General features: G+C 32.6%; 1 protein-coding gene across 2 annotated transcripts; it reads right to left on the bottom strand.

The window, feature by feature from the left end:
• Positions 1 to 3,282: 3,282 nt before the first annotated feature.
• LOC121122049 (uncharacterized) lies at positions 3,283 to 23,728 on the bottom strand. Of its 2 annotated transcripts, XM_040717058.2 has the most exons (9): positions 22,072 to 23,728; positions 21,927 to 22,016; positions 16,267 to 16,503; positions 8,273 to 8,409; positions 7,988 to 8,154; positions 7,673 to 7,763; positions 5,817 to 6,006; positions 5,648 to 5,759; positions 3,283 to 3,748 (listed from the first exon to the last, which is right to left on the bottom strand). In XM_040717058.2, the coding sequence occupies exons 3-9, from the start codon at positions 16,363 to 16,365 to the stop codon at positions 3,531 to 3,533; spliced, it is 1,014 nt and encodes a 337-aa protein (XP_040572992.1). In that variant the 5' UTR covers positions 16,366 to 16,503; positions 21,927 to 22,016; positions 22,072 to 23,728; the 3' UTR covers positions 3,283 to 3,530. The 2 variants fall into 2 exon arrangements, with proteins under 2 accessions (XP_040572992.1, XP_040572991.1); XM_040717057.2 differs by lacking the exons at positions 21,927 to 22,016; positions 22,072 to 23,728 and adding an exon at positions 18,135 to 18,260.
• Between the last annotated feature and the right edge of the window lie 3,268 nt (positions 23,729 to 26,996).

The raw sequence follows: 26,996 nt of genomic DNA on the forward strand, positions 1-26,996 counted from the left end.
TAGAAATAAATCCATCTTAAAAATTTAGAGCAAAAACTAATGATGTAGTAATGTCCGGCGATATTACTCCTTATTAAGAGCATCAAAAAAGATTTTTCCCCCGTTATTTATGCTTATATAACAACATACCATTATCATGTAGGATATGCACAATTGCTAATTATAATGCTACACCCAATGCAAGTACCCCCGTTGTTGTGACCATTTAAGCAGTTATTCTTGCCTTTTATGAGTTTTTTGAACACCATTTCTTGGAGCCTATCAACCATAGCTAAGTCTTTAGGGATAAAAAAGCAATATTTATTGACTATGTAATATTGGAAACCCTAATGATCATACCCAAGTCTTTAATTGAATAAACTAGTCTCGGACAAACTAGTTGCGAACCATCCAAAGCTACTACCCCCTTTGTTGTGACCATTTAAGCAGTTGTTTTTGCCATTTAATGAGTTGTGCATCATATTTTTTGATATGTTTAGCTAAAATAGAATCATATTTTATGGTTAGATTTAAAAAAATTGAATACTTACTGTTAGATACTTCAAAATTCAGAGTTCCATTTCGAAATTAGTAAATATTTTATACGTTTTACTGATAACTTGATCGTCATTTGGTGTAGATGACTCAAAACATTTTTATATGTATTTCTATAAATGAAATTGGTACCAACATCCTCCATTAATTTAATGATGGTTCCTCGGGAAGGGATAGATTTACCCGTGTATTTCTCCATAAATTTTTTGAACATAGATGATTAGCAATGGATAAGGTTATATTACATGCAATAAGCATCTTTGTGAGACCAGAGTTAAAGTCTGACTTGATATATTCATCATTAACTTGATATGAGATGAGGATAATGAGTGGCGTGTAATTCTAGAAAGGGGACTAAAGGCACATTTATATCGACAAATCCTACACGCCATCTGTTTCTCATCCGGTAAGATTTTCCAAATTCCTGGGCCTCCATTTTCATAAATCCAGACAGAAGGCGACGTTATTTTAGGCATTTTATTCAGTTCTCTATCGACTATCAGAATCTAATATTATATTATATTGAATAATAAGGCGGGAATGATGACGTTCTTGATGGATAGAAGAAGATGTATATTATTTAATGATATGATGCCATGCGTATTTATTTATTTCTCCTCTCACGTTTTTCTATTCTTACCAAAATTATCACCCTTGATTATTTGATATGTCCAATTTTTGAATGATTCTCTCAACACTCCCTTTGCAGACAAAAAATACTATTGTAGGCAACGCAATTTGGACAAAATTGAACACGAGTTCGTCGTTTTGCCACAAAGCATGAGCTTTGGTCTTAGGATAAAATATGTCTTTGCAGAACAATAAAAAAGTAGCATAAAATGAACAGCAGAGCTTTATATTAACACTTGTCCGACATTCCAAGGCAGAATGTTTTTTCTATAGGACAGGTTATATGCTATCTAAACAGACAAGTGGTTCCAATTCATACAAACTGGGATGGTTTTGATATATGACACAGTTGTATTATCGTATAAACATTTGATTCTGCTTTATTTTGATAAATTTATATCGATAGCCATTATTTATACATCATTTAAGAATTATAAACTTTGAATAAAATTTCCCATATTTTTACATGTATAAGAATTAATGTAAAACCCTGAACGGCTATTAAGTCAGTTACGTTAATGGTTCAATTTTTCGATTTAGGCGTTCAAAAATGAAACATAAAGGCCGCTCACTTTTCGCTCAATATCCAAGCCTTTGCATGAACAAGATATAAAAAGAGGGTAAGTCCGAGCAAAATATGATGGTTCGTCATACTACTATGCATAACTCTAAGTTCAACAAGTTTGAAAATGGCAATACAAAATGTAATTATACTTAAGCTATATGTAGCAAGCAGTTATATTTATGTAATTGATGAAAGCCACAATACATAAAATGAAAATGTTTTTTTTTTTAAATCATTTTTATGACTTCCTTTCTCCTTGCACAACAATAATAAAAACAGCTCACTACTTTAAAGCCAATGAATTGGCTTATAAGCACAGGGTCGATCTTATCTAGTGGTACATATTTTATTATTTTTAATTTTTTAAGAATAAAATTAAAACAATAGAACATTTATTTAACAAGATCATCTAGAAATAATGCTCGGCTCAACTTTTAAACAATATGTGAGCCCTCAGCTCCAATAATTGCCTCAATACAAGGCCTAAATCACTTCCAGGCCTTGCCTATATAGTCAGACTCAAGCTTGGTCAACTCCTTATTGATAGAAGCCTCTAGATACTTGTCACTTCTGTGAGGAGTAGCACGCATCCTTTCCTCCAGACGTATCTAGATAGAATAGTCCAAGGAATTTCGCGTCATGTTGAGGTCCCAAAAGATCAGGAAGGCATCTGTAATAGTAGCACAGTGACACGGAGCTTTGTCTTGAGGGAAAATAAAGCTGCCCCCAACTTATCTATGGCCCACGGTATCACTTTCTTATCCAGAAGTTTGATGCAAGCATCTCATTGAGCCACTCCCTTTTCTCCAGAAAAATAGGAAGGTAGACTTCACTTGTACTGGACAATGGACTGTTTGTTCTGAAGATATGTCTCATGTGATTAATTTATCATGGCTTTTCCCACCAACAAACAATGCAGAATTTAAATCTCACTGCCTCTTCATTTTAAGAGGAAGGTTTGAAGACTATAATAAGCCACCTTCTTAGAAATAAATTGCGTGCATACACGTGATAGCTGGTGTAACCCAACTTAAGTCAAACCAGCTCTGAGTAATTGACCCAATTTTTTTAGTAATTTAAATTGCTATTAAAGGTATTCCTAAGGATTTGTATTTTTATATTAATTCATATCAATCAAGGACCTTCGTTTAGAACTCGTTTCATTTCATACCAGTCCTGGGTAAGATTATCAATTCAACGTACATACATAATAATTAGAAACTATTCCCTAAAGGATCATTAACAGTTGGCAACAAGAAAAATACAGAAGGATGGTTGCCATATGTCTTTCAAACTTTTCCTTTCTCCTTTGACAATCGAAGTTGTGAGTGGGTACAAAAGCTAGACGTGTGCCTGAGTCTTTATTGAAAGGAATCAAAGTCTATAAGATCCATTTATAATACCCATTAGTATTTCGACCCATTATATATTTGTTTACAAGTTGTTGAGTTACGATTTGATTACGTAATTATACATATAATGTACAAATAGATTTTGATACGTAATAAATATCACCAAATAAATTGCCAAAATTACAAATACAATAATACACATTGTTGTTTAATAGATATATATTATTCATTCTCTTTGGTATTGTGTGTTGAGGATATCAAACATAATACAAATAATTATATTGAAGGTCTATTGAAGGAACACGTTCATACATTTGAAATCTGGGATAATTAACTAGTTATTTATGAAGAAGCGTGAGGATCTAATACATCAAATCATTTTGATTTTCGAACCATATTTGAAAGGAAAACACGCCCTGCGTGATGTAAGATTTGACTGTCATACGTTGTCAGCTGGCTGCAGAGCAGGATAGACTCGAATTTCGATATAGTTGCATGGAGTTCGTGTTCTTATGGGATATTTTTGAGAGTCTATAGAGGCGGAAGGAAAGAATTGCAAGGAGTGTTGATAAAAGAGTTAGAAAAAATCCGATGAGGGATGCTATGATGAGATAGGGATAGCAATCCTTGGGCTTGAAGGTTAATCCGGATGAAAGGCTACGTTTCTCTAAGATCAGTATGGCATGTACATTATAAGAATATATAATAATAACTGAGTATGGAGTTGTAAATTCTAAGCATTCCCGGTATATAAAAAAAGAAACCAAAATAGCATTCACAGGATTATTTTTTTGTGGGGGCTTGGTTTTTGGAATCTATTCTTTTTTCTTTTTTTTCAGTAAAACATTTCAAAAATCCACAGATGTCCTCAAATATATATAATTTTTAGTACTAAATTACATAAAGTTAAACGTCAAATATTACATTTTTTTGGAAAAAAATACAGAAAATCAATTTTTTTGTAAAAAAAAATTCAAAAAAAAATTTTCAAATATTAAATCTATTGAAAAAAATCAAAAATTAAATATGTTGAAAAAAAATTAAACTTTAAAACTTATTCAAAACTAAATTAAAAAATTCACAGCTATTCACAAAAAATTGATTTTTTTTGGAAGCAAATTTCAAAAGTTAAATTTTTTGTGAACAAAATTCGAAAATTCATAGCTTTTAACAATTAAAAATTAAAAATTAAATGTCAAATATTACATTTTTTTGTAAAATATTTGAAAAATCCATAGCTATTCATAGAAAATAAATTTTTTTGTAAAATAATTTCAAAAATGAAATTTCAAATATTAAATGTTTCGAAAAAAATTAAATTTTAAAACTTATTCAAAACAAAATTCAAATGTTCATAGCTTTTAACAAAAAAAATTCATTATTAAATGTCAAATATTACTTTTTTGGGTAAAATATTTCATAGAAAATTAATTTTTTCGAAATGAAATTTCTAATATTAAATGCTTAGAATTTTTTTTTTGCAAAAAATCATATTTATTTAGAGAATTTCCCCCCCCCCCTCTAGAGTTGTATAAAATATTACTTAGAACGCGTGCGATTCTTTTTGTAGTTGCAACCTCAACATAATTTTTTTCTTTTGATGTTCCAAAAAAAATATCATAATCTATTAATCTTTGACGAGATAACATCGAAGTATAAAGTGTAGGCAGGAGTGTGTGAGCTCATGTACGAGGGAGAGTAAAACTGATTGTTCTTTTTGTAGTTATAAGTGTAGTTTTCGTTAGAAACAGAATGAAATTGAGAAATGACATCGGAGTGGTTCCTGTCTACGTCTTTACTAGATACCAAGGTTATCCCATTACGCTTTTCTAACAGATGTTTGAACTCCACCACGGTTTTTAATAGTGAAGTCAAAGACTGTTACCAAGAGTAGCTATGTATCGCCTTCCTTGACTGTTTCAGTTAGTGTCAGTCTGTCTTGCCCAGCAGTCGGTACAGTACATCAAATTGAAAATTCTACCAATACTACTTCATTTCACACCTAATAAATCTTCATGACAGCTCAACTTCTCTCTTCCAAAATATTCGTCAAATTGTGGGAGTTAGCCGGTATTTTTGGGTTAATTTTTTTAGCATACCGGAACGTCATATTTTATAAAGCTCTAGTATTGACGTTTCATTAGATTATGAGAAGAAGAGAATAAACCAACAACAATCCGTACGTAGCAAGGAAATGAGATGAAAGTACTCTGATGTCGATCACTAATAATTTATACATATATTTATTATTTTATAATGCATGTATGGTAAACAGAAATAAATTCTTAACTAACTGTCGATCACATATTCTTCTTTGAATCCAACAAGGGCCTACATTTTTAGTTCCCCCAACAAATTATCAGCGTTACTCTCCGTCTTTCATGAGCACACGCACAAGTGGTTACTTTATACTTTGAAAATATCTCCACAAATGTTAAATAATAATCATATTGGCTTTATAAAATAATAAAGACTGTTCAGCTTGCAACTACACAAAGTATCGCAGTCGAGAAAATGCTTAGATATTATAACTCTACGTATAAAAAGTTACAAATAAGAAAAATACCTCCAGGCATCACAACTGTAAATCCCACATTTTCGTCAAAATCCGCTTGACTACCACTCGATTCCCGTTTTCTCCGTTTTTTTACTAAATTATCCTCACGTGAACAGAGTTCCTATGCATTAAAGAAAATTTATAAAAGCTTTAATTCTATCCATTGATACTGTCTTACTGAAATGCAATCCTCTTTGTGTACACAGCCCTTGATACGTGCATGTATCCATAAACGATTAAAAGGCTGTGTGGCTTGGAGTATAATGGCCTCAAACTCCAATCTAACCTCTCCGTAGTTTGTTTCATTTATCTTTTTAGGATGAAATGGATGCTTTGGAACTATGCTTATAAATTCCTTCAAACGACATCTGAAAAGCATTTTGATAAGTATACAGCGATGAGTATAATTAAGATAAGACATGGCCGATATACTGAGACCGATTATATGTTAAGAAAAAATTACAGTATATAGGTTGAATTTTTTCTGAAAATTAACCATTGTACACCTTCATAGAAGTGATCACACGAAAGACCCAGAATGGCTACCCAAAAGTAACTCAACTGTAAATATTTGAGACATTATAAAAATGAATCCCTGATAACTTTTAAAATCTTGATTTGTGTTGCAAAGAACACACAAGTTGATGGCCAATATAGGTATCTCTGAGATTTTAATGAAGTTTTTTTTTTTGACAATAAATGAACAATTAATCTTCAAAAAATCTTGAAAACTATGATCAAATTTTATCTGGATACAACAAAAAGTAATCGTATCGATTCCGCTACGAACATTGGTAACGGTGTTTCGATACTTTATCAACAAAAGTTTTTGATCGTGAGCGGACAATTGGTGGGAAACACTTCTACCGAAGAACATTTTCCGGAACGGGCAATTTGCCGAAGAACAATTGACCGAATGTACATTTTTACGAATGACAATTTGCCGAACGGATATTTCACCCAAGGATTATTTGGGACATTTGACCGAAACATAATATTTAATAAATACTATATAGATATATGGGGTTGTACATTTTAATTCAATTAATAAAAAGATTGTATGATAAATTGTACCATTGCTATTTTGTTCGGCAAATTGTACTTCGGTAAAAATGTTTTCACCCAATTGTCCTAGAGCCTGCAGGATATTTGTTCGGGATGGGGAGTTAGTTTAAAAAATGGATGTTCTTTTTTTTTTAAGGATAATTTTATTTGTAAAGTATTTTCGACGTCAGCGATTCTCAACCTCTTTTTTAGCGATGATCCACTTGTAAAATATTTATTAAACTCAAGCACCCCTTGCCAACACAAAGTATTTTTAGCTTCAGTGACAAGTGCGTCTGCAGGATTAATTATGGAGGAGGGGCTTGGTTTGTGGAATTTTTGGAAAACAAATTCAAAATCTACAGTTGTTCACAAAAAAGGAGATTTTTTTGAAAAAAAAAAATCAAATATTAAATTTTTTGGAGAAAAATCTCGAATATTAAATTTCCTTAATTTGGAAGGGGTTACAGCCCCTTTAGCCCACATCCTACGGACGCCCCTGAATTATGTACCACGTGTTAAATATTCTTTCAAAATGTCAAGTACCCCTGGAGTGCCTCCAAGTACCCCAAGGGGTATGCGTAACCTCATTTGAAAACCACTCTTCTACGCGACCAGTAGGCCAATATTTGTATGATTTTATGGCGTTAGAAGTACTGGTTTCAATGATAATTTGGTATAGTACCATTTTAAATTCATTAGTGGTACGGTTGCCACTATAGTATCAGAAGATATACCAAAGATCACTTTTATGGGATTTCAAAGTAATGACGTAATTCTTTGATTACATGGACTCGCAATATCGGATAGACCAATTCAGGATGAGGATAGAGATAGAATTTTCAAGATGGCCGTGTCCATAACTGTGTTTTGCTTTGATTAAGTTACTTCAAAACTTTTGATATTATTAAAATATGGGTAGTATTTCGCCGATTGACAGTTTACAAATATATCGATCCAGTCCTAGTATATACTATAATATTCAATTACCCATTTTTCATCAAACTGATGTGCCCTTCTGCTATCGGATTGATGGATTGTGGAGAAATTGATACATCCATTAACTTAATGTACTTCCACGCTAGAATAAGAAAATTTAATTATCACACATGTCGTAACCGTTGTTTAGGGGTTATGAAGAACAATGCTTGTCTTGAATAAAGAAGAAAATACATCCGGAAGAATGACAATTCACATTGTATGGAGTAAGCAGGAAGGGGGGAAGTCCCTACAACTTATATACATAGATACTCAGGTACTAGAAAATTAATATAATGTTCCCTTTAAAACGGTTAATAATATTACCTGAGTCCGTGTTAATAGAAGCCCTCAGCTGAAGATGTGTTCCGATAGGGACTTCTTCATTAATGGGGGACCCATCATCCCCACGGGAGTCTTTATACAGTGCCACCTCATATTCTAAATTATCGGGGAGCTCTTCAACTATCCCTGATACACGAGCAGCAGAAGGCCTATGTAAAATTAGATAGGTATTTACTTAGGGAAAACTGTCAAATTATTTTAAAACAGTGCCGTTAGAAGCTATCACTCCTTAAGGGGGGTATAAGCCAAAGGCTGTAAAATACTTACAAATGTGAAGAATAGGATGCAGCTTTGTTTTGAGTAATGATGGAGCGGGGTGGTTTGCAGAGGATTGTCACCTCTTGATCTGAGAGTGTGACTACACCTTCAACCTTTGGAAACCAGACTCGAACACTTACAAAGCCCTAATATTAGAAAGAGGAACAAATAGTTAGAGAGAGTGGGATTGGTATGTAGTAACTAAAGTTGACATGTTTGTAAGGGAACAAAAGAAGGCGAGGAGAAGGCGGGAGTGAGATATTTGGTATATAATTTTGGGGTGAGTAAATTAATTAATACTATAAAGAAGTAAACCTATATATATATATATATTCGTGCAGGGAAAATATTTAATCATATTTAAATTCATATATGTTTATTTTATGATGTATTTTTAAAACAATTAATACCAAAGTAGGCGAGAATGCTTACTTCTGAGGGGTAAATTAATAATAAACCAAAAATAAGAAAGCGCACACCCAACAACTGCTGCGATCCATGTGCTTAAGAACTTTTTTTTTAAAGGAGACAAAAAGCTTTATACTTAAATTAGACGAATAAACTTTTTTCTATTTTAGAAAATACATAATTATAACCTCTAAGTATTTTTAGGAATCGTTTGTGAAATTTTGGTTTTTTAATAATATTTTAGTTTCAAAGGAATACAAATGGAATGGTGGGCTATAAATAAGGAGGATGTCTTTAAAAAGAAAGTTTATATAGGTATGATATTTATTTTTGTGTTCCTTCTTAATTTTTTGATTATTTCAATATGTTTTATGTAATGTGTAGGGTAGCAAAACGTGGACTGTTAATTAATGTATATTATCCCATTACTACGAAGAGCTTTAGTGATTATTTTTTGATATTCTGTATCCGGCGTCCTTTTTATACAACTATACTTATTATTTAGGTTTTTTTTTTCATAGTTGATCACTTCCACAACCGCCAGAACGACCGTAGGCTTGCAGAAACAAAAGAAGAGTTCCAAGGCGTTTCCCACACCAATATCGGGGCCAAACAATGGTCTTTGGCGCTATAGTCTCTGATGTCTCTGCTATTTTTCAAGGCTTGACAGAAAATCGGGTAGGAAGCCTACTATAAGGTGCTTAGGTACACCATCTCGCCATGGCTAAAGACCAACTACCCGGAGGGTAACTACGTGTGGACTCAGCATGGTGTCTCCTCTCACACGTCTGCTATGTGCCAATAGTTCTGCGTGCCTAACACGTCTTGATTCTCGTCCTAAAAGATATGGCACCCTTCTTCAGCAAATATGAAAACACAGTGGACTTTTCCAGATGGGGCACTTTGGAGAGCAAAACGAACAGGACCTCACACCCCCAATGTGGACTCACTGGCCATAATGGCTCTATTGGACAACTTGTCAGTGGAGTAGGTCATCTGCATGGTCATCAGGCGACTTGTAAATGCTATGATTGATAATGAAGGTGGCCATTACACCTGTTCAATTTTTGTTTTTTTCTTTTCAAACCTTTTAAAATTTGACTTTTCCCTGTTCTCGAATGTCTTTAGAAAATAAATATACCAGTCATTTGGATTTTGGACGGGGCTATGCCTGCCGCATAGGACTTGAAAATTTATTGTTGGTGGCTCTAAAAAAAAAGGTAAAAAACAGTGATTGTTTGTATTCCTTTCAATATAGCTTTGGAATATCTTATAGTACAGCATTGATATGGACATCAAATAAATATATTAGTTTCAAGGAATCTAATTTAAACCATTAAGAATCAATGTATGTTATTTTGTATTTTAGTAAAGAGTTATTAGCTTTGTTCAAGGAAAAAATGTATTTTACTCTATTGTTTTCTATTTTTGTATACATACACGTCAAGATAATAATAGCTTAGGAGAATACCTAAAAAGACAGAGGAAAAAATAAAATTAAACTACTATATTTATTTCTGTGGTATTCCACAACTTGCATTAAACAGTTTCAAAAAGGGTTAGTAGCATATTTAAACAAATTAAAGCACAGTTTATTGGCTTTGATTTGATACACATATTAATGCTATACGATAAACCATTTTGCGAAGCTATAGTCAAAAGAATACACAAAAATCTAAAAAAAAAATTGCCTTTTTTTAGGACCACTATAAACAACATTTCAAAGGCCATGCCGTGGTCCAAAATCCAATTGATTAGTATATTTAGTTTCTATAGACCTTGGAAAACGAGAAAAAGTAAAATATTGTAAGGTTTGAAAAAAAAAGTTAAATTTCAACAGGTATAGTGTCCATATTGAGTGAAAAAGTTCTGCAAAAACCTTTTCTACATGTTTTGTTAACATTGTTTTTTGCTTATTATTGAAAAAAAAAATTATTGATGTATTTCTAAATCCATCTCTTGAGGTCCCCGTTTTGCTTCCCTACCCTCTATATTTGGTATATATTAGGTCGGTGGGGAGGGGGGGAAGGATAGTAGCCAAGTAGTATCCCTGTTCTGTTTGATAACTTGTTGACGACGAGAATCTCGTAGAAGCCTTAGTCCCTATAGGGAAAAAATAATCATTAGGACATATTTGTACCCCCGAGCGCGTCAGCCATAGACAGAAACATGAGGTTGTCACTAAGTGCCACTCTGGACTGTAGGTTGGATTCATAAAAACTTCCCAATGAAGATATCAGAGCTTCTGGCGTGTCATCAAATATGTGTACGGCCTGACGTTATCTTGATGAAACACGATTCATCTCCTATTCCAGTTTCTTTTTGTATGCAGCCTTCTGCAAATGGTTCAAAACAGTTTAATGACTTCTAAAATGACGGTCTATCTCCCTATTTTTCTAGATTTCATGGACATTTTCGACGACAGGCCTGCTAGTGCGTCCTGCATTATTCACCTCTACTACACCAGAACAAAATCGCTCGAACCACTGTTGTTCAACACGAACTGACAAAGCATCGACCCCAAATACATTGCAAATTTCCTTGGTCTCTTTCTACGCCTTTTTCCCTTTCAGATAGTAAATATGCATAATATCGCGAATTTCTTCCCTTGAGACCTCCAAACTCGACGAATGATAATTCAAGACTGAACCGGCCAAGCGCAACACTGTCTTAAAGTGTTTCTAGTACACACTCAAACTTTTACAACATTTTATCGTATGATCTGATGTGATCAATAATGAAAAATATACTATAAATAATCTGCAAATATGAAAAGCGTAATGACCTCTTGACCACTATTGTTAGGTGATCTCTGGAAATTATCTAATATAAGATAAAGACAACATGGATCTGGTGGGGCAGAGGTGGGGGGGTGAAGAGGGCTCGACATGTCGTGTACGTAATTACTCTTGCATAAATCCTTTTATACTCTTTAAGTTGAACTTTCATGAGAAAGAAATTTTGATTGTCTTCAATCCGATATTTTTATTTGTCATAAATATACAGTGTGAGACAAGAAAACTTCCTTTTTCAAAAGGAAATAAAACGAGGTCAATGGATCAGAAAAATGTATTTTTGTTTTATAATGATAGTACACATATTTCAAGTTTTGTTTTAAACTGTTTTCAAAATCATATGACGTCCATTAATGTCTATACAATGTATAAACTGAATCCGATGATGATTTTTTTTCTTTAAAAAAAAACTTTTAATGGGGAGACTTATTGTTCACAAAAAGATGTAAAATTTAATACTTTTAAGAACTTTTTTATTCATTTTTTCAGAATAAATCCAGTTCCAATAACCTCACTTGAGCAAACTGTAGCAATTTAAAATATTCTTACAAGATAGAAAATCTAATGGCATTAATTTCAGCTATCTAACATAATTATCCGCGGAGTTAATCACTTTCAAATAAGTTTGCAAACTTCAAATTATGAAAATGAATAGGTTATTGGAGCTGGAATTATTCTGAAAAAAAAAGAATAAAAAGTTCTTTGCAAAATCACCAATTACTAATTACTTAGTTCACTAATCATCTATAGTTATAAAATTTGATATCTTGCTAATTAAATTTTACATCTTTTTGTGAAAGTTAATCACCCCTCTAAAAGTTGTTTTTTAAAGAAAAAAAAATCATCGGACTCGATTTATACATTGTATAGACATTAATGGACGTCATATGATTCACCAATAAAAATAAAAATGGATATTTCCTCCATCAGCTGACAAGCTGTGTGGTTTCACACTCCCCTCCAAAAAAATTAACACAATAAAACGAAAAATGCCCTCACAAAGAGACACAAGAATCGAGATTGTTTTTTGTTTTTTTTCGCGGGAAACACACCAACTGAGATCCAGAACTTTACTAATTAATATCGAGGACCCAGCATCGGTGGTGAGCTTGGAATTAATTGCATGTAATAGAGTGCCGATGGCGCACATCGGCTTTAAAATAGGGTACAGTGTCAACGGTACTCACTACGTCGACATGTTGAAGATTAATTTGATTCCCTGGATCAGGGGATGAAACTGGCTGGGAATGTGTTACTTTAACGAGATGATTCGCAAAAGTTACGCATTCCTATTTAAGAGACCAAAATTCCTTTCCGGCAGAAAACAATGAGCCCTCCATAGTCGAAAGATGCCAACCTACTCATTTTTTTCTTCTGGCTGCATGTCGAGTCCAAGACCTACTGGACAAGGGCACCGAATCTCAAAGCTCTCAAGGCTTCTGTTGATAAGCATTGGAACTCCATGATCCCCATTTACACTATAACCACCTTTAAGAGCTTCCAGCGGCAAATCGAGGCTATTATAAAAATTGATGGATGCTACATTGAAGATTAGAAATAACTTCAACACATGTGCCAACATCTGTGCTTAAGTTTAGTTTAACTAGCTCCCTATTTTTTTGAAATTAAAGTAGTTAAAATCCCATATTCGAAATCTCTAGTTTTCAATTTCGCATCTGGTAGGAGTGTACAATTTCGATTGTAGTCCTTATTTCTCTATTCTAAATATGATTGAGCTAAGAATATTGGCAAATTTCTTCCACATAACTTGAGATCATACTTCTGGTTGACCCTTGAGATCAGGATAATGTTAATTTTGTATGATTACCGGATTCCAAATTCAATTACACACTGTGACCAGATACTAGGATCTATTTTATTTTTCTAGCTTACTCAAGAGGGAAAGCTGTCAAGTGCTACTAACTGTACCATTATTGACCTCTATGAAACTACAATCCCTTATACGTTTAAAGCACTATTTATAACAGGTTACGTTTAATCTTAAAGCTCTGGTTGAATAAAAAATATGTCTACAAGGTGATCACGTTGAAAAGCTTAGTTTACAAAATTCTCAAATTCCGGATTCTATAGGTCAATTTTTAGTAGAGCAACGGTCAAAGTAGGTAGAACTATGCAGTATTACCTTATGGACCCTTCCCAAATGCCCGTATTGTTTGTTGTTGAGTCTTTTGGGTGATTTTGGGTGGAGGATCGGACAAAGATGGGATGTAGGACCCTGAACTGATAGTCCACAAAATCCACAATCAACGATACGGACCATAGAGAAGGGTCCATAGAGGAATGAGACATAATTCTACTTTGCCGTTGATCCACCAAAAATCGAACTAAAGTTTTTATTTTTCACTTATGCCTATCTGGTACTTCCGCCCAGATTTCTACACATTACAAAGAATGAACTTGTGTTGCTACACTCTGTTTAAGGTATTATAATATAATATTTCCTAGTTGAAAACAAATGCATCTCTGGTATTAAAGAGAATAAAAGATATTTATCATTTTCTTTATTGCTCCAAGCAAAATAGACCGAATTAAAGTATGGAATGAATATAAATTTCCTACTCCTGACAGATGAAACATTGTCAAAACCAGGATAGCGTGAATTTTTCTTATAATTAAGTCTTGTATACAACTATTAATTATATACACAGATTAGTATGTGTTTCACTTTTTCCTCTTATGCTTTTCATACTTTAACATTAGAAAATGATTTTCTTGCGGATTCAGTGAATAGTGACATTTTCATATTTATTTGTCCTATTTTCTGTTTTTCTTCTTTGTGGTTTGGTTTTGAATATACATACAGTTCAATTTGGTATAACGGCCACCTGTTTTAAGCGTGGCATTGCGGAAAGTGCCCACACTCAATTTTCAAATTTATAATGTTTAAATAATAGCAAACTTTGTTTAAGAGTGATCTGCACGTGCAGTCAGTTTTTTTAGTTTCCCTCGGCTGACCGCTTTATACAAGTTTGACTATACATATATATATTGAAAAGTTGTTAATCAGAAGCCAGGGAGTGTATGTTTAATGTTTTGTCGGCACTTATTTATTCTCTCCATTACAGCCTTAGGACCAGTCCTTAGGACTGTCAGTCATTGGAATTTTTCCCGATGGTTTATTAAGCCAAATAGGATATATGAGACATGTACCGAGTGTTCCCTTAAAATCTGAACACTTTGAATTTTAAACGTCAACAAGATTATAATTAAAATGAATACAATAAATAGATGTGTATCTGAGCTTATTTAGTCATTAATGTAGCCACCTTTAGTGACAATGATGGCTTTCAGGTACCGGCAGAAGTCTTGGTATCTGGTTTGGTTGTTGTTCTCTGCCATGGCGTCCCAGCGCTGGCTGACAGCGGCTACGACAGCCTCCATATTTGGATGACGGACACTGCGGACCTTCCTCTCGACATGCGCCCACAAGGTGTAGATGAGGGGTTTGGCATCAGGGCTGTAGGGGGCCAAAAGTGTCCAAAAGAACTTGAAATACTAATTCAAGAGAGTTTTTTCACGGAGGCGATGGGTTTCTTTCATTACTGGTGTCAAAAGGGGCATCTTCGTCCATAAAAGGTTGTTGCCACCCACTTATTTGATAGCTCTCTCGACAGTCTGGTGTGAAACACCAAGATCTCTTGCAAGGACCCTCATGGACTTGAGGTGATTCAAGTGATATCACAACTTTTCTGCACTAGCTGTTATCAAAATTCGAAAAAAGTAGAAGAGCAAACTGCCATATTGAACATATATATTTTTTTAATATTCATATCTTATATATGTAGTATTAAAAAATAATATAAAACGAACATTTTATATTTTTACTTAGTTAAATAATTTATTCCATTATATAAGAGAATAATTAGAAAAAAAATTGGGGAGAACCAAAAACGTCACGAGAGATAGATTTTACCTTCTTTAAGGACCGACAAATGGTAGTGGATGGGATCAGAATGGACTGGACCACGGTTTTCTGTCTAAATAAGACCAACTCTGGCTGCTCCACTTTTTGATAATTGTAAATTATCAAAAAGTTAACGGAGTCATTATTTTTTTTTTATTATTATTATTTTTACAGAAATTCCTGTGTATATTTAATTATAGCAAGTATATGAAAATCTACAAGTGAAGAAAATGAAGACTGTTATTTTCCCAACTAAAAAAACAAAAAAACGGACAAGCTAAAAAATGCAACCGATTTTCATCAATACTAATGAGTAATGATGAAAATTTATTATAGAGTGGGCATGTTAAAACAAAAACAAAAATCAACATGGTAACCCTGACAATTTGGGGAATTTTCTGAGGATCCTTTTCAACATTTATATGTACAATTTAAGCCAATTTTCAAGTAAATTTGCTGAAAAATGTGCCCTCAGTAATAATTTACAGATTTTTGAAAAAAGGCACCGACTTCACCTAAACACCCTGTATATAAAAGTTGCTTACTGTAATCACAAAAATGGGAATTTTGGGCTATAGAGTATATTTTGATGGTTTTCGAAATAAAAGCAACAAGGATCACACGATCTCAATCCAAGGGCAATAATTTGTTGGCTAGTGAAATTGATAAATTCCCACAGTTCTATCTTTTCTTTAAATATATTATAAATAATTAATTTTAAAAGATAAAAATGTAATAATTAACAATTATTAATAAAGATGGTCAGTTTAAAAATTAAAAAAACAGGTTTTGAGACGTACACCTTGCATATTTTACAAAGTCCCAACATGTATTTACATATTTGTAGCTAAATGCCTAGGTATTTTAATACTTACAGACTCATCCCTTACTCCGCATTCATCATAATTATGGATGATCAAGGAATAGGATGATGCATTTTCCGTCTGGGTTATTTTACATAGTGCCGGATCCATAAATTTCCCAACATCCGCCAAAATGGGATACCCTGAGAATCCAGGAGGTTTTATGAGTTGTGCCTCAATGTATTCGTTGTCTGGAGAGGAGGAGCAATTGATGTCGTGTATCTCGTAGTCTTGTGTCAGAACGAAAAACTACAAAGGAATAGATTTGCCAATTAAATATACAGCAATTTGATCAGTCTGGCTTTGGATATAGAAAGGTATTCCAACCCATGGCCTTTTTAATCCATGATTACATATGTATATATATGAAAAAATACTTAAATTTGAGTTATATTAGTTTGAATATGTGACTATCGAACTTTATAGATAAAATTGTCTAGATTCAAACAATCCGTCATATCTACAGAATGAATTATTCAAATTGTTTGGGAGTGTTGCGTTGCTTGGTTTTTTTCTTTAGGGTAGGGCTAAAAAGGTTTTACAATTTTTGTTGAAACTAATTAAGATGACAAAAAAAAAAAAAAACTCACTTTTTTTCGATTATCAACTAAATTTTTACAACAACCCCTGTATTTTCTACAAATTATTGCAATTTTCTTAAATATATCAAATTTTCCACCTGAAATATATATGGGGGGATCCACCCTCTCCCATGACGACAGCCCCTGGCTTAGATCATTACTGTTTATAGTCAAATTTGTCGAAAAGATAGCGTTGTTTGAAAAAAATGAAAGTATATAAAGTGTTTTATCTGACATCATAAATTGCATCAATGTTGAAGGTGACACCATCTGGGGGGCTATACATTTACAACATATAATGGAAAAAATTTCAATAAATCTGGATGAAACTTCATCAAATCGCTTTATTAATCGGGAGGGGGATTAAGAATGAATAATTGGATGGAATACTAGTTGATGTGAATTAAATCAAAGTAATATGTACAAAAATAGTTAGATTTGCAGAATTTTTTTTATTTGATTCCATTGTAATAGTGAACTATTAACACCAATATGGAAATAAGATTGTATAACGAAGCAATATTAATTTTTTAAATATATTTAAGGTCAGATGTATAATAAAACTAGGACTTAGCTGGATATACTTTTGATAGACAGTAATGTCCTTTAGTTTGTCGGTCACATTTTGACACTCAATAGTTCACCATTTTCCTTAATTTTTAAAAATAATTTTCATTTTTGTTAAAAATTGGTTGTTTAGGCTCCCAAAGTGGAGGGTATCAACAATGGTAACGTCAATTGAAAACGCTCTATTGTCAAAACAATTTATTGCATTATTTTTTTTCTTTTAATTTGTCGTTTCGAAAAAAAAAAATTCGTCATTTCAACAAAATGGCTATAGATAAACATTCTGTCAAAAATGGCAAAGTTCGTGGGGGAAAGACCCCTCCCCACCCCGTCGTAAGATAAATCTTATTAACAATGAAGGAAGACCCTTCAAAGATTGGATTTAATATTCCCTTTTTGCTTGATTGATTAATGGCAATCTAGGGACAAATCATTTCCTCTCTCTTCAGAAAAATAGATAATAATAATTCGTGTTGTGTCAATCCTTAATAAGGACTAAAGACTACAGTCCCGTCCAGTTCACGTTCGGTCCGGAATTTCAGTTATTCATATATGCTCTAAAAACTTATAAAGTACGATCCTTGATGATGTCACTCAACTTTATTTCTTCTTCATTTAAATAGTTCTAGTATTGAAAGTGCGAAAGATCCACCGTCTTAAAGACTTATGACTGGACTACACTAAATAAATTAGGACTGACACAACACTATTAATAATAGTTAATTTACTTACTGAGTGTTGCACATTTACAAGAAAAATGACAATACACACATAGCGTAGGAACATACTTCGATCTACACGTTTGTAGTTATATATATTTTTTTATCTTTACAGATATCACATTTAGAACACACTGACAAGAAACTATACGAATGTGATATGTATATCAAAAAATTTCCTTCCTCCTCTCTAACCATCCATTCCCCGGCTCTACGTATTTATCATTCAACAACCACCACGGGTGTAGATAACACAGTTTCTTCGTTATCTACAAAACAACGCAGGTGCAAGACTCCAGGCAAGGGTTGCTTTTATTTTATTCCACATAATATTAATATATGGAAAAAGACATACATTTATTTATTAGAACTAAAGAATGAAGATAATTAATTTCTTAAAATGTTTATATATAAATAATTAAAAAGTGAAGATAGGTTAAAGAGAGTCACGGAACATACTTTTTGCGTGTAAACAATGTTTCCGTTCTAACTTGTAAGTAAGGTAAAAGCAACGGTGATATTCATTATCTTATCTCCTTAAGCAGCCCCTGGTGAACAACCAATTTATAAGTGAAGAAAAATCAGTTGTATGTATGTAAACAGCGTCAGATATAGGCTACACCATATTAGTGGTAGGAGACGGTGGGGCAAGGAGGCAATAGTCCCAAATATTTATTGAAGAAGTCAATTCAGACAATATATAAATTTACAGGAGGTCCCCGTAAATCCAACCACCACTTTATGCCCCAGAGAAATTAAGTCAAGTACGTTCAATCAGTGCTGTACGATTTGTGACCACCATACATTATTTGCAATAGCTTATAATGGTCTAAATTATTGTTTTAATTGAAATAGGTATGTAAATACATTGTTAAATGTCTTTTGGTGTGCCTTGGGCACAAAAAGTTTGGGAACCACTATCTTGGGGGAAATTTTATTACGAGGTTTTGTGCACTACTATCCAGTTAAGCCTGATAATTAGTTTGAAGCTGAGCACAGGGTTCTCAAATTTTGGAAATTATACTTAGATTTTGAGATCTTATATCAATTTACTACATAAAAATATAGGAAAATCGTATTTTACTTGGTAAATTTACGAAGTAAGAAAAGATTTATCTTTCAACGGAGTGTTCACACACGGAGGAGCTGATGGTGTTTCTTAGGGAACGGATGTCGGAGTTTTTTTAGAGTAAACGAATACATGAGAGGCAAATTCATCAACCGAGGACAGCAGAGAGCCACAGATATAGTAAAGAAAAAAAATATTCTAGTTTATCTTGAGACATAACATGAACTATCTTTTCTAGCAATCTTTACAATTAATCTTTAACTGACAAATTTTTTTGATGTTATCTCTTATCACTCTTCTAAAATGGAGAGCGTGATCCTACTCTCGTTAGTTATTCAAAACAATGAGCGCACTCCCGCTCAAGAATTTTGAGTGCCGCTCACTAATGCTTTGTTGAAATATAAACTTTATTATACAATCCCAACCAGATAGCACAGTTTAATAATAAGTTTAAAGACATTTTGCCTACAAAAATGACCCATCCGGTAAATACATTTTATGAATTTGGTATTTATAACGGGTATACATATTCAAAAAACTGACAATCTAGTGTGTAGATGATGTTAATAATGATAGCAAAATTTGTATTTCATCACCAATGTTCTTGAAACATTAATTCAGATTATATGCAATACTAGACTTATCTTAATAATGCCTATTTCGGGATTTATTAAAATATTTAGCATTTTTTAAACGAGGTTTAGTAAATTTTGCTAAAAAGTGATTCCTTTGTTTTTCCTATTGATCTTTTCGATTTTTTTTTTTCAATCTGAGGTCTGAGGCATACAACGGTATCTACAAAATTATGATAGTGTAGCTATTACTTTGTATAATACACACAGCCTCATAAAAACTGATGGCTATGAATTGGATTTCCAAAAATCGCATTATGTAATTTCTCAATAATTTTTTTTTTCATCTTTTTATATTTATAATAGTATTTTCATCATTTATATATTTACGAGTACAAAATGATTGGAAAAGTTTAAAAAAAACGATAGAAAATTTGCAAGACATATTTTTTTCAAATAAACGTTTAACTGTTTATCATGTTGAATTTGTTGTATTTCTTATCCAGTTGACAAACCACGAGTTAAAAAAATGCCCATTAACAGTGGTTTAAAAAAGATATCATTAAGAAAAAAAATTATTGTCCAACAAAGGTCATTATATGAAAAAAAAAATAGGAAAAAGGTAATTAAAAAAATGTATTTGCTTAATAAAGTCATCACAAAAAAAACTGATTACAAATATTTGATTGCCACTAAATGAAATCAATACCACTACGATAATGGACAACGAATCATCCTGGATATGCCAGGATCATTTTTGTTTGGGGCGGGAGTTTTTGGCTAGCACATTTTTTTAAATATATAATATAAGAACTAGAAGTTGAAACTCCAGAAACAAAAAACTCTGTTGGAGCGAGGGGCGTACGCAAGGAGGATGCAAATGCCCCTTGCTTCAACAATCAGTTTTTCTCAAAAAGTGGGGAGGCCAATGATTCCTTGCCTCTTTCTTCAGTTCAAACATCAATTAATCTAACTTGCTGTAATCAGTTTATTATTCAGGAATGTAGAAAATGATGTGAAAATACTCAAGATCACCTAACTCTAGACCAAAATTAGGTATGTGGTATTGAGACCAAGGCTAAACTAGATTGAGGGGCTAGAGACTAAAATTTTAGATCAAAACAAGAGCAAAATATGATAAGGTAGATAATATATTTTTTTTTTTTAAACTGTTAGTGACTATGAAATCAAATATGATCAATTATCATTGATGAGTTGACAAGATGCTCCTCCACTCAACTATTCTATCTTGGCGATGATCTTGAATAGAGAGTGTTCATGTGACGTCATCATTTATTCATTTCCGCCATTTTGGAAACCTAAACATTCAAGTTTTAAGCAATGAAAACCCCTTAATGAAAAGGACAATAGTTTTCTATTGGATGTCTAAATGGGAACCATCAAATTAAACACTCTTTCAAAAGTATATCACTCTAAAACGTATTTTTATTATATAGCATACTGTGTTATTCGATAAAATATGTTCCTTCATCGTTACACAATCTGTACTATGTAGTTTAGACAATAAATTAACAATTACAATAGAAAGAATAACCTACTTTTCACAAATCCCACAAATATTTATTGTACAAATCTAGGCATTTCATACGGATTTTTATTACGTTTGACTACTTTGATTTAATTATAAAATGACTATTTTTCATTGACATAAAGTAATTTTCAATGAATGTGTTAAGTCTATTTGTATTATTCTAGCCACTTTATCAAGTTTCTTCAATATTTCTTTGAAATATGTCGATTCTATAAAGTTTCATATAAATTTTGTTTTAAAATTTGTCCATTTTATTTAGTAAAAATATCAACTGTGAGCCCCCGAAGATGGATTCTTCTTTAGTTATGATGCAATGTATGAAAGCCGTATTTCATTTTGGAACCAATAAAGACCAATAAGTATTCAGTATAAGGAATATATTAAAGGTAGATGGAGCTATTCAGTGTTTATATTTTTACATTATTTTATATGTGATTTATTGAAAGCCTTCATTCTTGATAAAAGTATTCATTGATTCAATCTACTGCATCAATTTGGGAAATGATGCAGTAAATTTATGTAGATTAAATTAGAAATGATGCAAAATTATGATCATTGCAAACTGATTGCAAAAAAAGACTAAAACAATTTTTATAAATAATTTATTCTCACCTCTTAATATACCAGATGTTTAAGTATTGGTCTTGAAAATGAACTTTGATCATTGGGTCCCAGAGATAATGATTTCCAATACTGAAGTACCTTTTTGTGGAATCCTCACAAAGAGGTATATTTGGTTATACTATAAATATCTTACCAGTTTCATCTATATTGGTTTTAGTCAAAGAGAAAACAAAGGGCTTTTGATTGACAGTTTTGCATAGTAAGGCTGTAATCGAATAAAATCACCAATTTGCAGCAATGAAATAGTATTTCCTGAACATTTGCCATGACGAATATACTCATTACATATATGTTGTAGGGTTTCTCATTTCTCGAGGATTTTTCGTTAAATGGAATCCCGTCAAATATCAGGATAACTTAAGTAATTAATAGAAACTGTGAAATATAGGTATTTCTTTGTATATTTTAAAAACCCAAGCCGTAAATAAAATAGTTAAATAGTAAGTGATGAACAGACTAACTTTTAGGAGATTATAAAATAGATTGGGGAAAATGTAATTTCATATTTTTCACTTTATTTGAATGCTTCACAAGAGGTTTTGTGATTTTCCAATTAAAGCCAAGTATGCCCCATTCTGTTTGATAACTTGTTGGCAACGAGAATCCAACTTCAGAATACCCTTCTCTTAGAAGCCCTGGTGGTTCCTATTGGCAAAAGATCACTCTTATCAGGACATTCAATCAGGAATCTTGTCCTGTTAGATAATGTAGTGACTCAAGGCAAAGACAAATTTCATGTCTCAATAATCAAAAGATACGTATTTTTAAAACTTTTCGTTTTAATCTACTAAAGCATTAAAATAGCCAAATAAAAAACGCACTCAAAGAGAGTACGTATTTGTTCAAGGGAAAGGATGAGGCAATATGACATCGTATGGTGGTGCAAGGATAATAAAGGACTCTTTCCATTACTAGGTTGTTATATGATAAACTCTTCTCGAATTCCTCTACGTCTTGATTATTGCTCGAGATATTGTCTGTTAAAATATAAAAGACATTGATTTTTTTAATGTTCTTATTACTTATCTATGATTCATCTAACTTCAAATCCAGTCAAATAATGTAGTAGCTCCATCTGTAAGAATGAACATTGTATAGGTACATGTATGGGTATATTTATAAACGAATTACTGTATTTCGAGTTGTATAAAATATGACATACCGGTATGCTAAGAAAACAACCGAGAAATGACATGGTAACCCTGACAATTTGAACAAATTTTGGGGGAAGAGCAGATTAGCTATCATGAAGTTGTATTAGATCAGCTGTCAGAGAAAGGAAATAAATACGTATTTTGTTGATATATTATTACCCCGGGATTAGTACCCGGCGGCATTACATGGAGTTTTTAAGTGTCAACGAATAGACAAGTTTTGTTTTAATGGTACAGAAGTTAACTCCCCAAGAAACCATCAGTGTTACTCTCCGTTTTTCATAAACATACTCACACGCAGTTACTCAATACATAGATTTTCTCTCCTCAAGAATAAAAGAACAATACTGAAAGCTTGAGAATTAAAAAATTTAAGACAAGATGAGCAAGGAAATACTTTGGCTCGTTGCTAAACCTCACCTAAAGTAACGTAAATCTTTTTATAAATAAATTAATTCCCATTTTTTAACCTAAACGTCTGCCAGATTTCACTTCTTTATACGAACGTGCAGGCTCGATTGTACTGTTATTTCTTAGATCAAGTATCTACCCTTAAAAATTTTAGCATGTATACAGACATACTTTGCTTTATTAAATTAGAAGATATTGTTAAAAAGTTGTATGATATACAATCAGTAGTACCCGGCATTATCCAGCCAGAGTTTTTAGGAGTCAACGAATAGACAAACATTGTTTAAATAATATAGTCTCCAAAAAAATTTAATATGTTGGGATGTCTGATGATTACTTTAGTCGTAAGAGCGCTCACTAATAATTCACAAACTTCATTTTTACATACCAGCGTTTATATTTAAATAAAATATTTCTATCAGTGCTCTCGTTTAATACGCACACGCCTGCAATATTTCATTAATAGGGCTACATACATTATTATTCCTTATATCAAAAATATTTATAAAATTTACATCATAGAGAACTATAAGAGTTGAGAATGAACCCCGATATATATCGCTCGCTTTCAGGGTCATATTTTATACAGCTGTAACTATATTTATCTTTAAAAAATCATACTAAACAGAAAAGTTGCATTTGAAAATTAAATGCTTCAATGTATTTAAATTTAATTTATTATGTATGTACTATGTATATAATATTATTTAGAGTGTAACATACATATTTTATTTACTGCGAAAGAGAAGATGTGAAAGTTAACTCTTCGTCTCTTTTATAAAAATAAAACGTATATAAGTTGAATAATGTAATTTAATCAGTCAAGGGCTATTTTTCTCATAATCCTTTTCCATATTATGCCATAGTGTCATCCAACTCTACATGCAAAGATATACTATTTCCACGTCGTTACCTTTATTCCCCCATGCAACCCTTCATATATAAATAAACTTTTAAAAAAAAGGACAAAATCTGTTAATAGATAGCCAAGGCATATTTTAGAGGAGAGCAACTTAGCTGTCATGGCGTATATTAGCTACAATCAGCTGTCAGAAGGGAGGAGTGGAGAGATAGGAATTAAACAAGCACATCACCAATGACGATCCTCAATTCTACTGCAAGTCCAGTATGGAGTTACAAACAAATATTCAGGGTTGTCTCTGTCTTTTATGGGCACCGGTCAATCTGTTTTCGTATATATCAATGGTAGCTTGTATCTAAAACAAAAGGAAATTTACTCCTTTAATATTTTAAAATACTAGGCTGTGTTATTAAAGATAAGACAGCATCCCAAGGCTCTCAATGTCAGTGATTGGATTATGTGTAGGATTTGGGAAAGGGGATTGGGGATATTTATAATTAAATTATAATTTACGATCCACTCATAAAATACGTATGTGGATTTGTCCATCTATGAACCAAGAATCAATTATATTAATTTGAATGTAATTCTAGAAACGCAGTGAATGGAAATATAAAATGAAAATTTGTGAAAAGAGGCGATTTCGTATAGTATATCAAAGCTTCTTTTAAAAAATTATTGAGTACTAGGTATGTTAACTTAATATTAATCATTATGATATTATAAAAAACTTGATTGAGAGACGATGAAAACTACATATACCTTTTTCATCACGAGAGGGATTAGAAAATTAGATTGTAATTCCAGATTCTTTGCAGTTACTAATGAACGCACATTTATCATGCCCATTCTAAAAAAACACGAATTCAAATTATGATGAGTTATATTTGCAAATGAACTCCTATATATTTAAATCCCAAATTATCATTATGATTTGATTAAAATCGCAGACACCCCATCTCTTTGAGAGCTTAATTAGACCATAATTGAATGAGCAAAATGAAACTAATGATATTAAAAAAAAATGATGCAAATCTAGTAATCAAATCATGTTTGTGTTCCTTTTTTGGTTAACTAATATTAATCATTATCATTATTATTTGTGAAGTTGATGAATGAGAAAGACTTTTATTCGTTCGAGAAATAATAAAAACTAATTAAAACTTTGTTTTCTTCTTCAATTTCATGTTCGTAGGTTGGTTGAAGCATAAACGTGATTGTTTTTTGATTAATGATACCTGCTTGTTCTGTATACATTTATAATATGTTTCTTATGGAAGTACGTGTGACAGATATCATTCTCTGATCTTTTCTCCATATTATTGTGTTCACAAAAATTTACGTCAGTCTCTCTGGTCTGTACGTGTTACATCATTAATTGCTTGAGTCCATTATTTATGTATTAGTGAGGCGTTCTCTCCCCAAAATTTTGCTGTTGACATTTGAGTCTGGGCTCACATTCCGTGTAACGGGCACACACTCTCTTCCTTTCTACTAAAAATCTTGCTGTCAAATTAAGACAATAAGAAAAACAAAAATGGCAATGATTTGAATCTAAGAAGCGCTAATCACTTCTCCGTTAGTAATTATCATTAGACCTGATGGTTTAGTCATGTTAGAAAAGACTCATGGATTAACAAACAAGCATAATTTATAGTGGGCGGGGGGAGGGGGGGGGTGTTGGTAACATTCTAGGCCAACCGTTATTATTTACTCAACTCTATTATGCAAATTTTGAGAGGTTAAGAGTTGTTTTTTTTTACAATTTTCCTATGAGCAATATTGTAGAACTCATTATTGAGCAGAGGATTGCTAACAAAAACATTGTCCTAGACCCACCATGAGAACACATTGAGATAACAGCGCTCCTCTGTACGGAATTGTCCAAAAGCCAATCAGAGATGGCTCACGTCTTCAGTTTTGCAAATTTCCACAACTTTATAGCTATTGGCCAAGGGAATTGTAACACTTTCACGTTTTATTTCGATTTTTGCTCATAACTTAAATCAGCTTGATTTCAATGTGAAGCACCTTGTAAAAGTTGTTTTTTTAGTCAACCAGGACATTAACAGTTACTAAACACGACCTCTCATAAATTACATATTAGGGACCTTGGTGTCATTGGGGTCGATAATGGTTCAATTAGTAGCACCTAACAGGTTTTCCTCTTGAATTAGCTGGATAGATCCTAGTATATGTTTACACAATGTAATGGAATTTGGAATCCGTTAATCATACAAAATCAACTTTATCCTAAACTCAAGAGTCAACCAAAGTCTGATCTCAAGTTATGTGGAAGAAATTTGCCAATATTCTTGACTCATTCATATTTGGAATAGAGAAATACAGACTATAATCGAAATTGCACACTCCAACCGGATGCGAAATTAAAAACTCATTTTGCCTCTGTAATTATAACAAGTTTAATTTCGGAGCTACAATAACTAAACTTTGGACAGATGTTGGCACATGTATTGCCATTTCCTTGATGCGCCTCTGGGACCTCTGAAAGGTGATAGTAATGTTATTGGGGCTCATTGAGTTCCTATGCTTATCAATGGAAGCTTTGAGGGCTTCGACATTCGGTACCCGGCAGGGATGTGACAAAAAAACCAGTCGAGCGGGTTGGCA

This window comes from Lepeophtheirus salmonis, chromosome 7, assembly GCF_016086655.4.
Source record: "Lepeophtheirus salmonis chromosome 7, UVic_Lsal_1.4, whole genome shotgun sequence".
Lineage (NCBI taxonomy): Eukaryota > Metazoa > Arthropoda > Copepoda > Siphonostomatoida > Caligidae > Lepeophtheirus > Lepeophtheirus salmonis.

What these genes read in the sequence shown, in the direction of transcription:
- LOC121122049 (XM_040717057.2), bottom strand. Translation starts at nt 18,188, where the DNA reads ATGTTCCTACGCTATGTGTGTATTGTCATTTTTCTTGTAAATGTGCAA. An exon ending in ACAAAGAGGATTGCATTTCA is followed by an intron (nt 5,760 to 5,816) that starts GTAAGACAGTAT and finishes TTTAATGCATAG; the next exon opens with GAACTCTGTTCACGTGAGGA. An exon ending in TACAGTTGTGATGCCTGGAG is followed by an intron (nt 3,749 to 5,647) that starts GTATTTTTCTTA and finishes TACTGATCTTAG; the next exon opens with AGAAACGTAGCCTTTCATCC.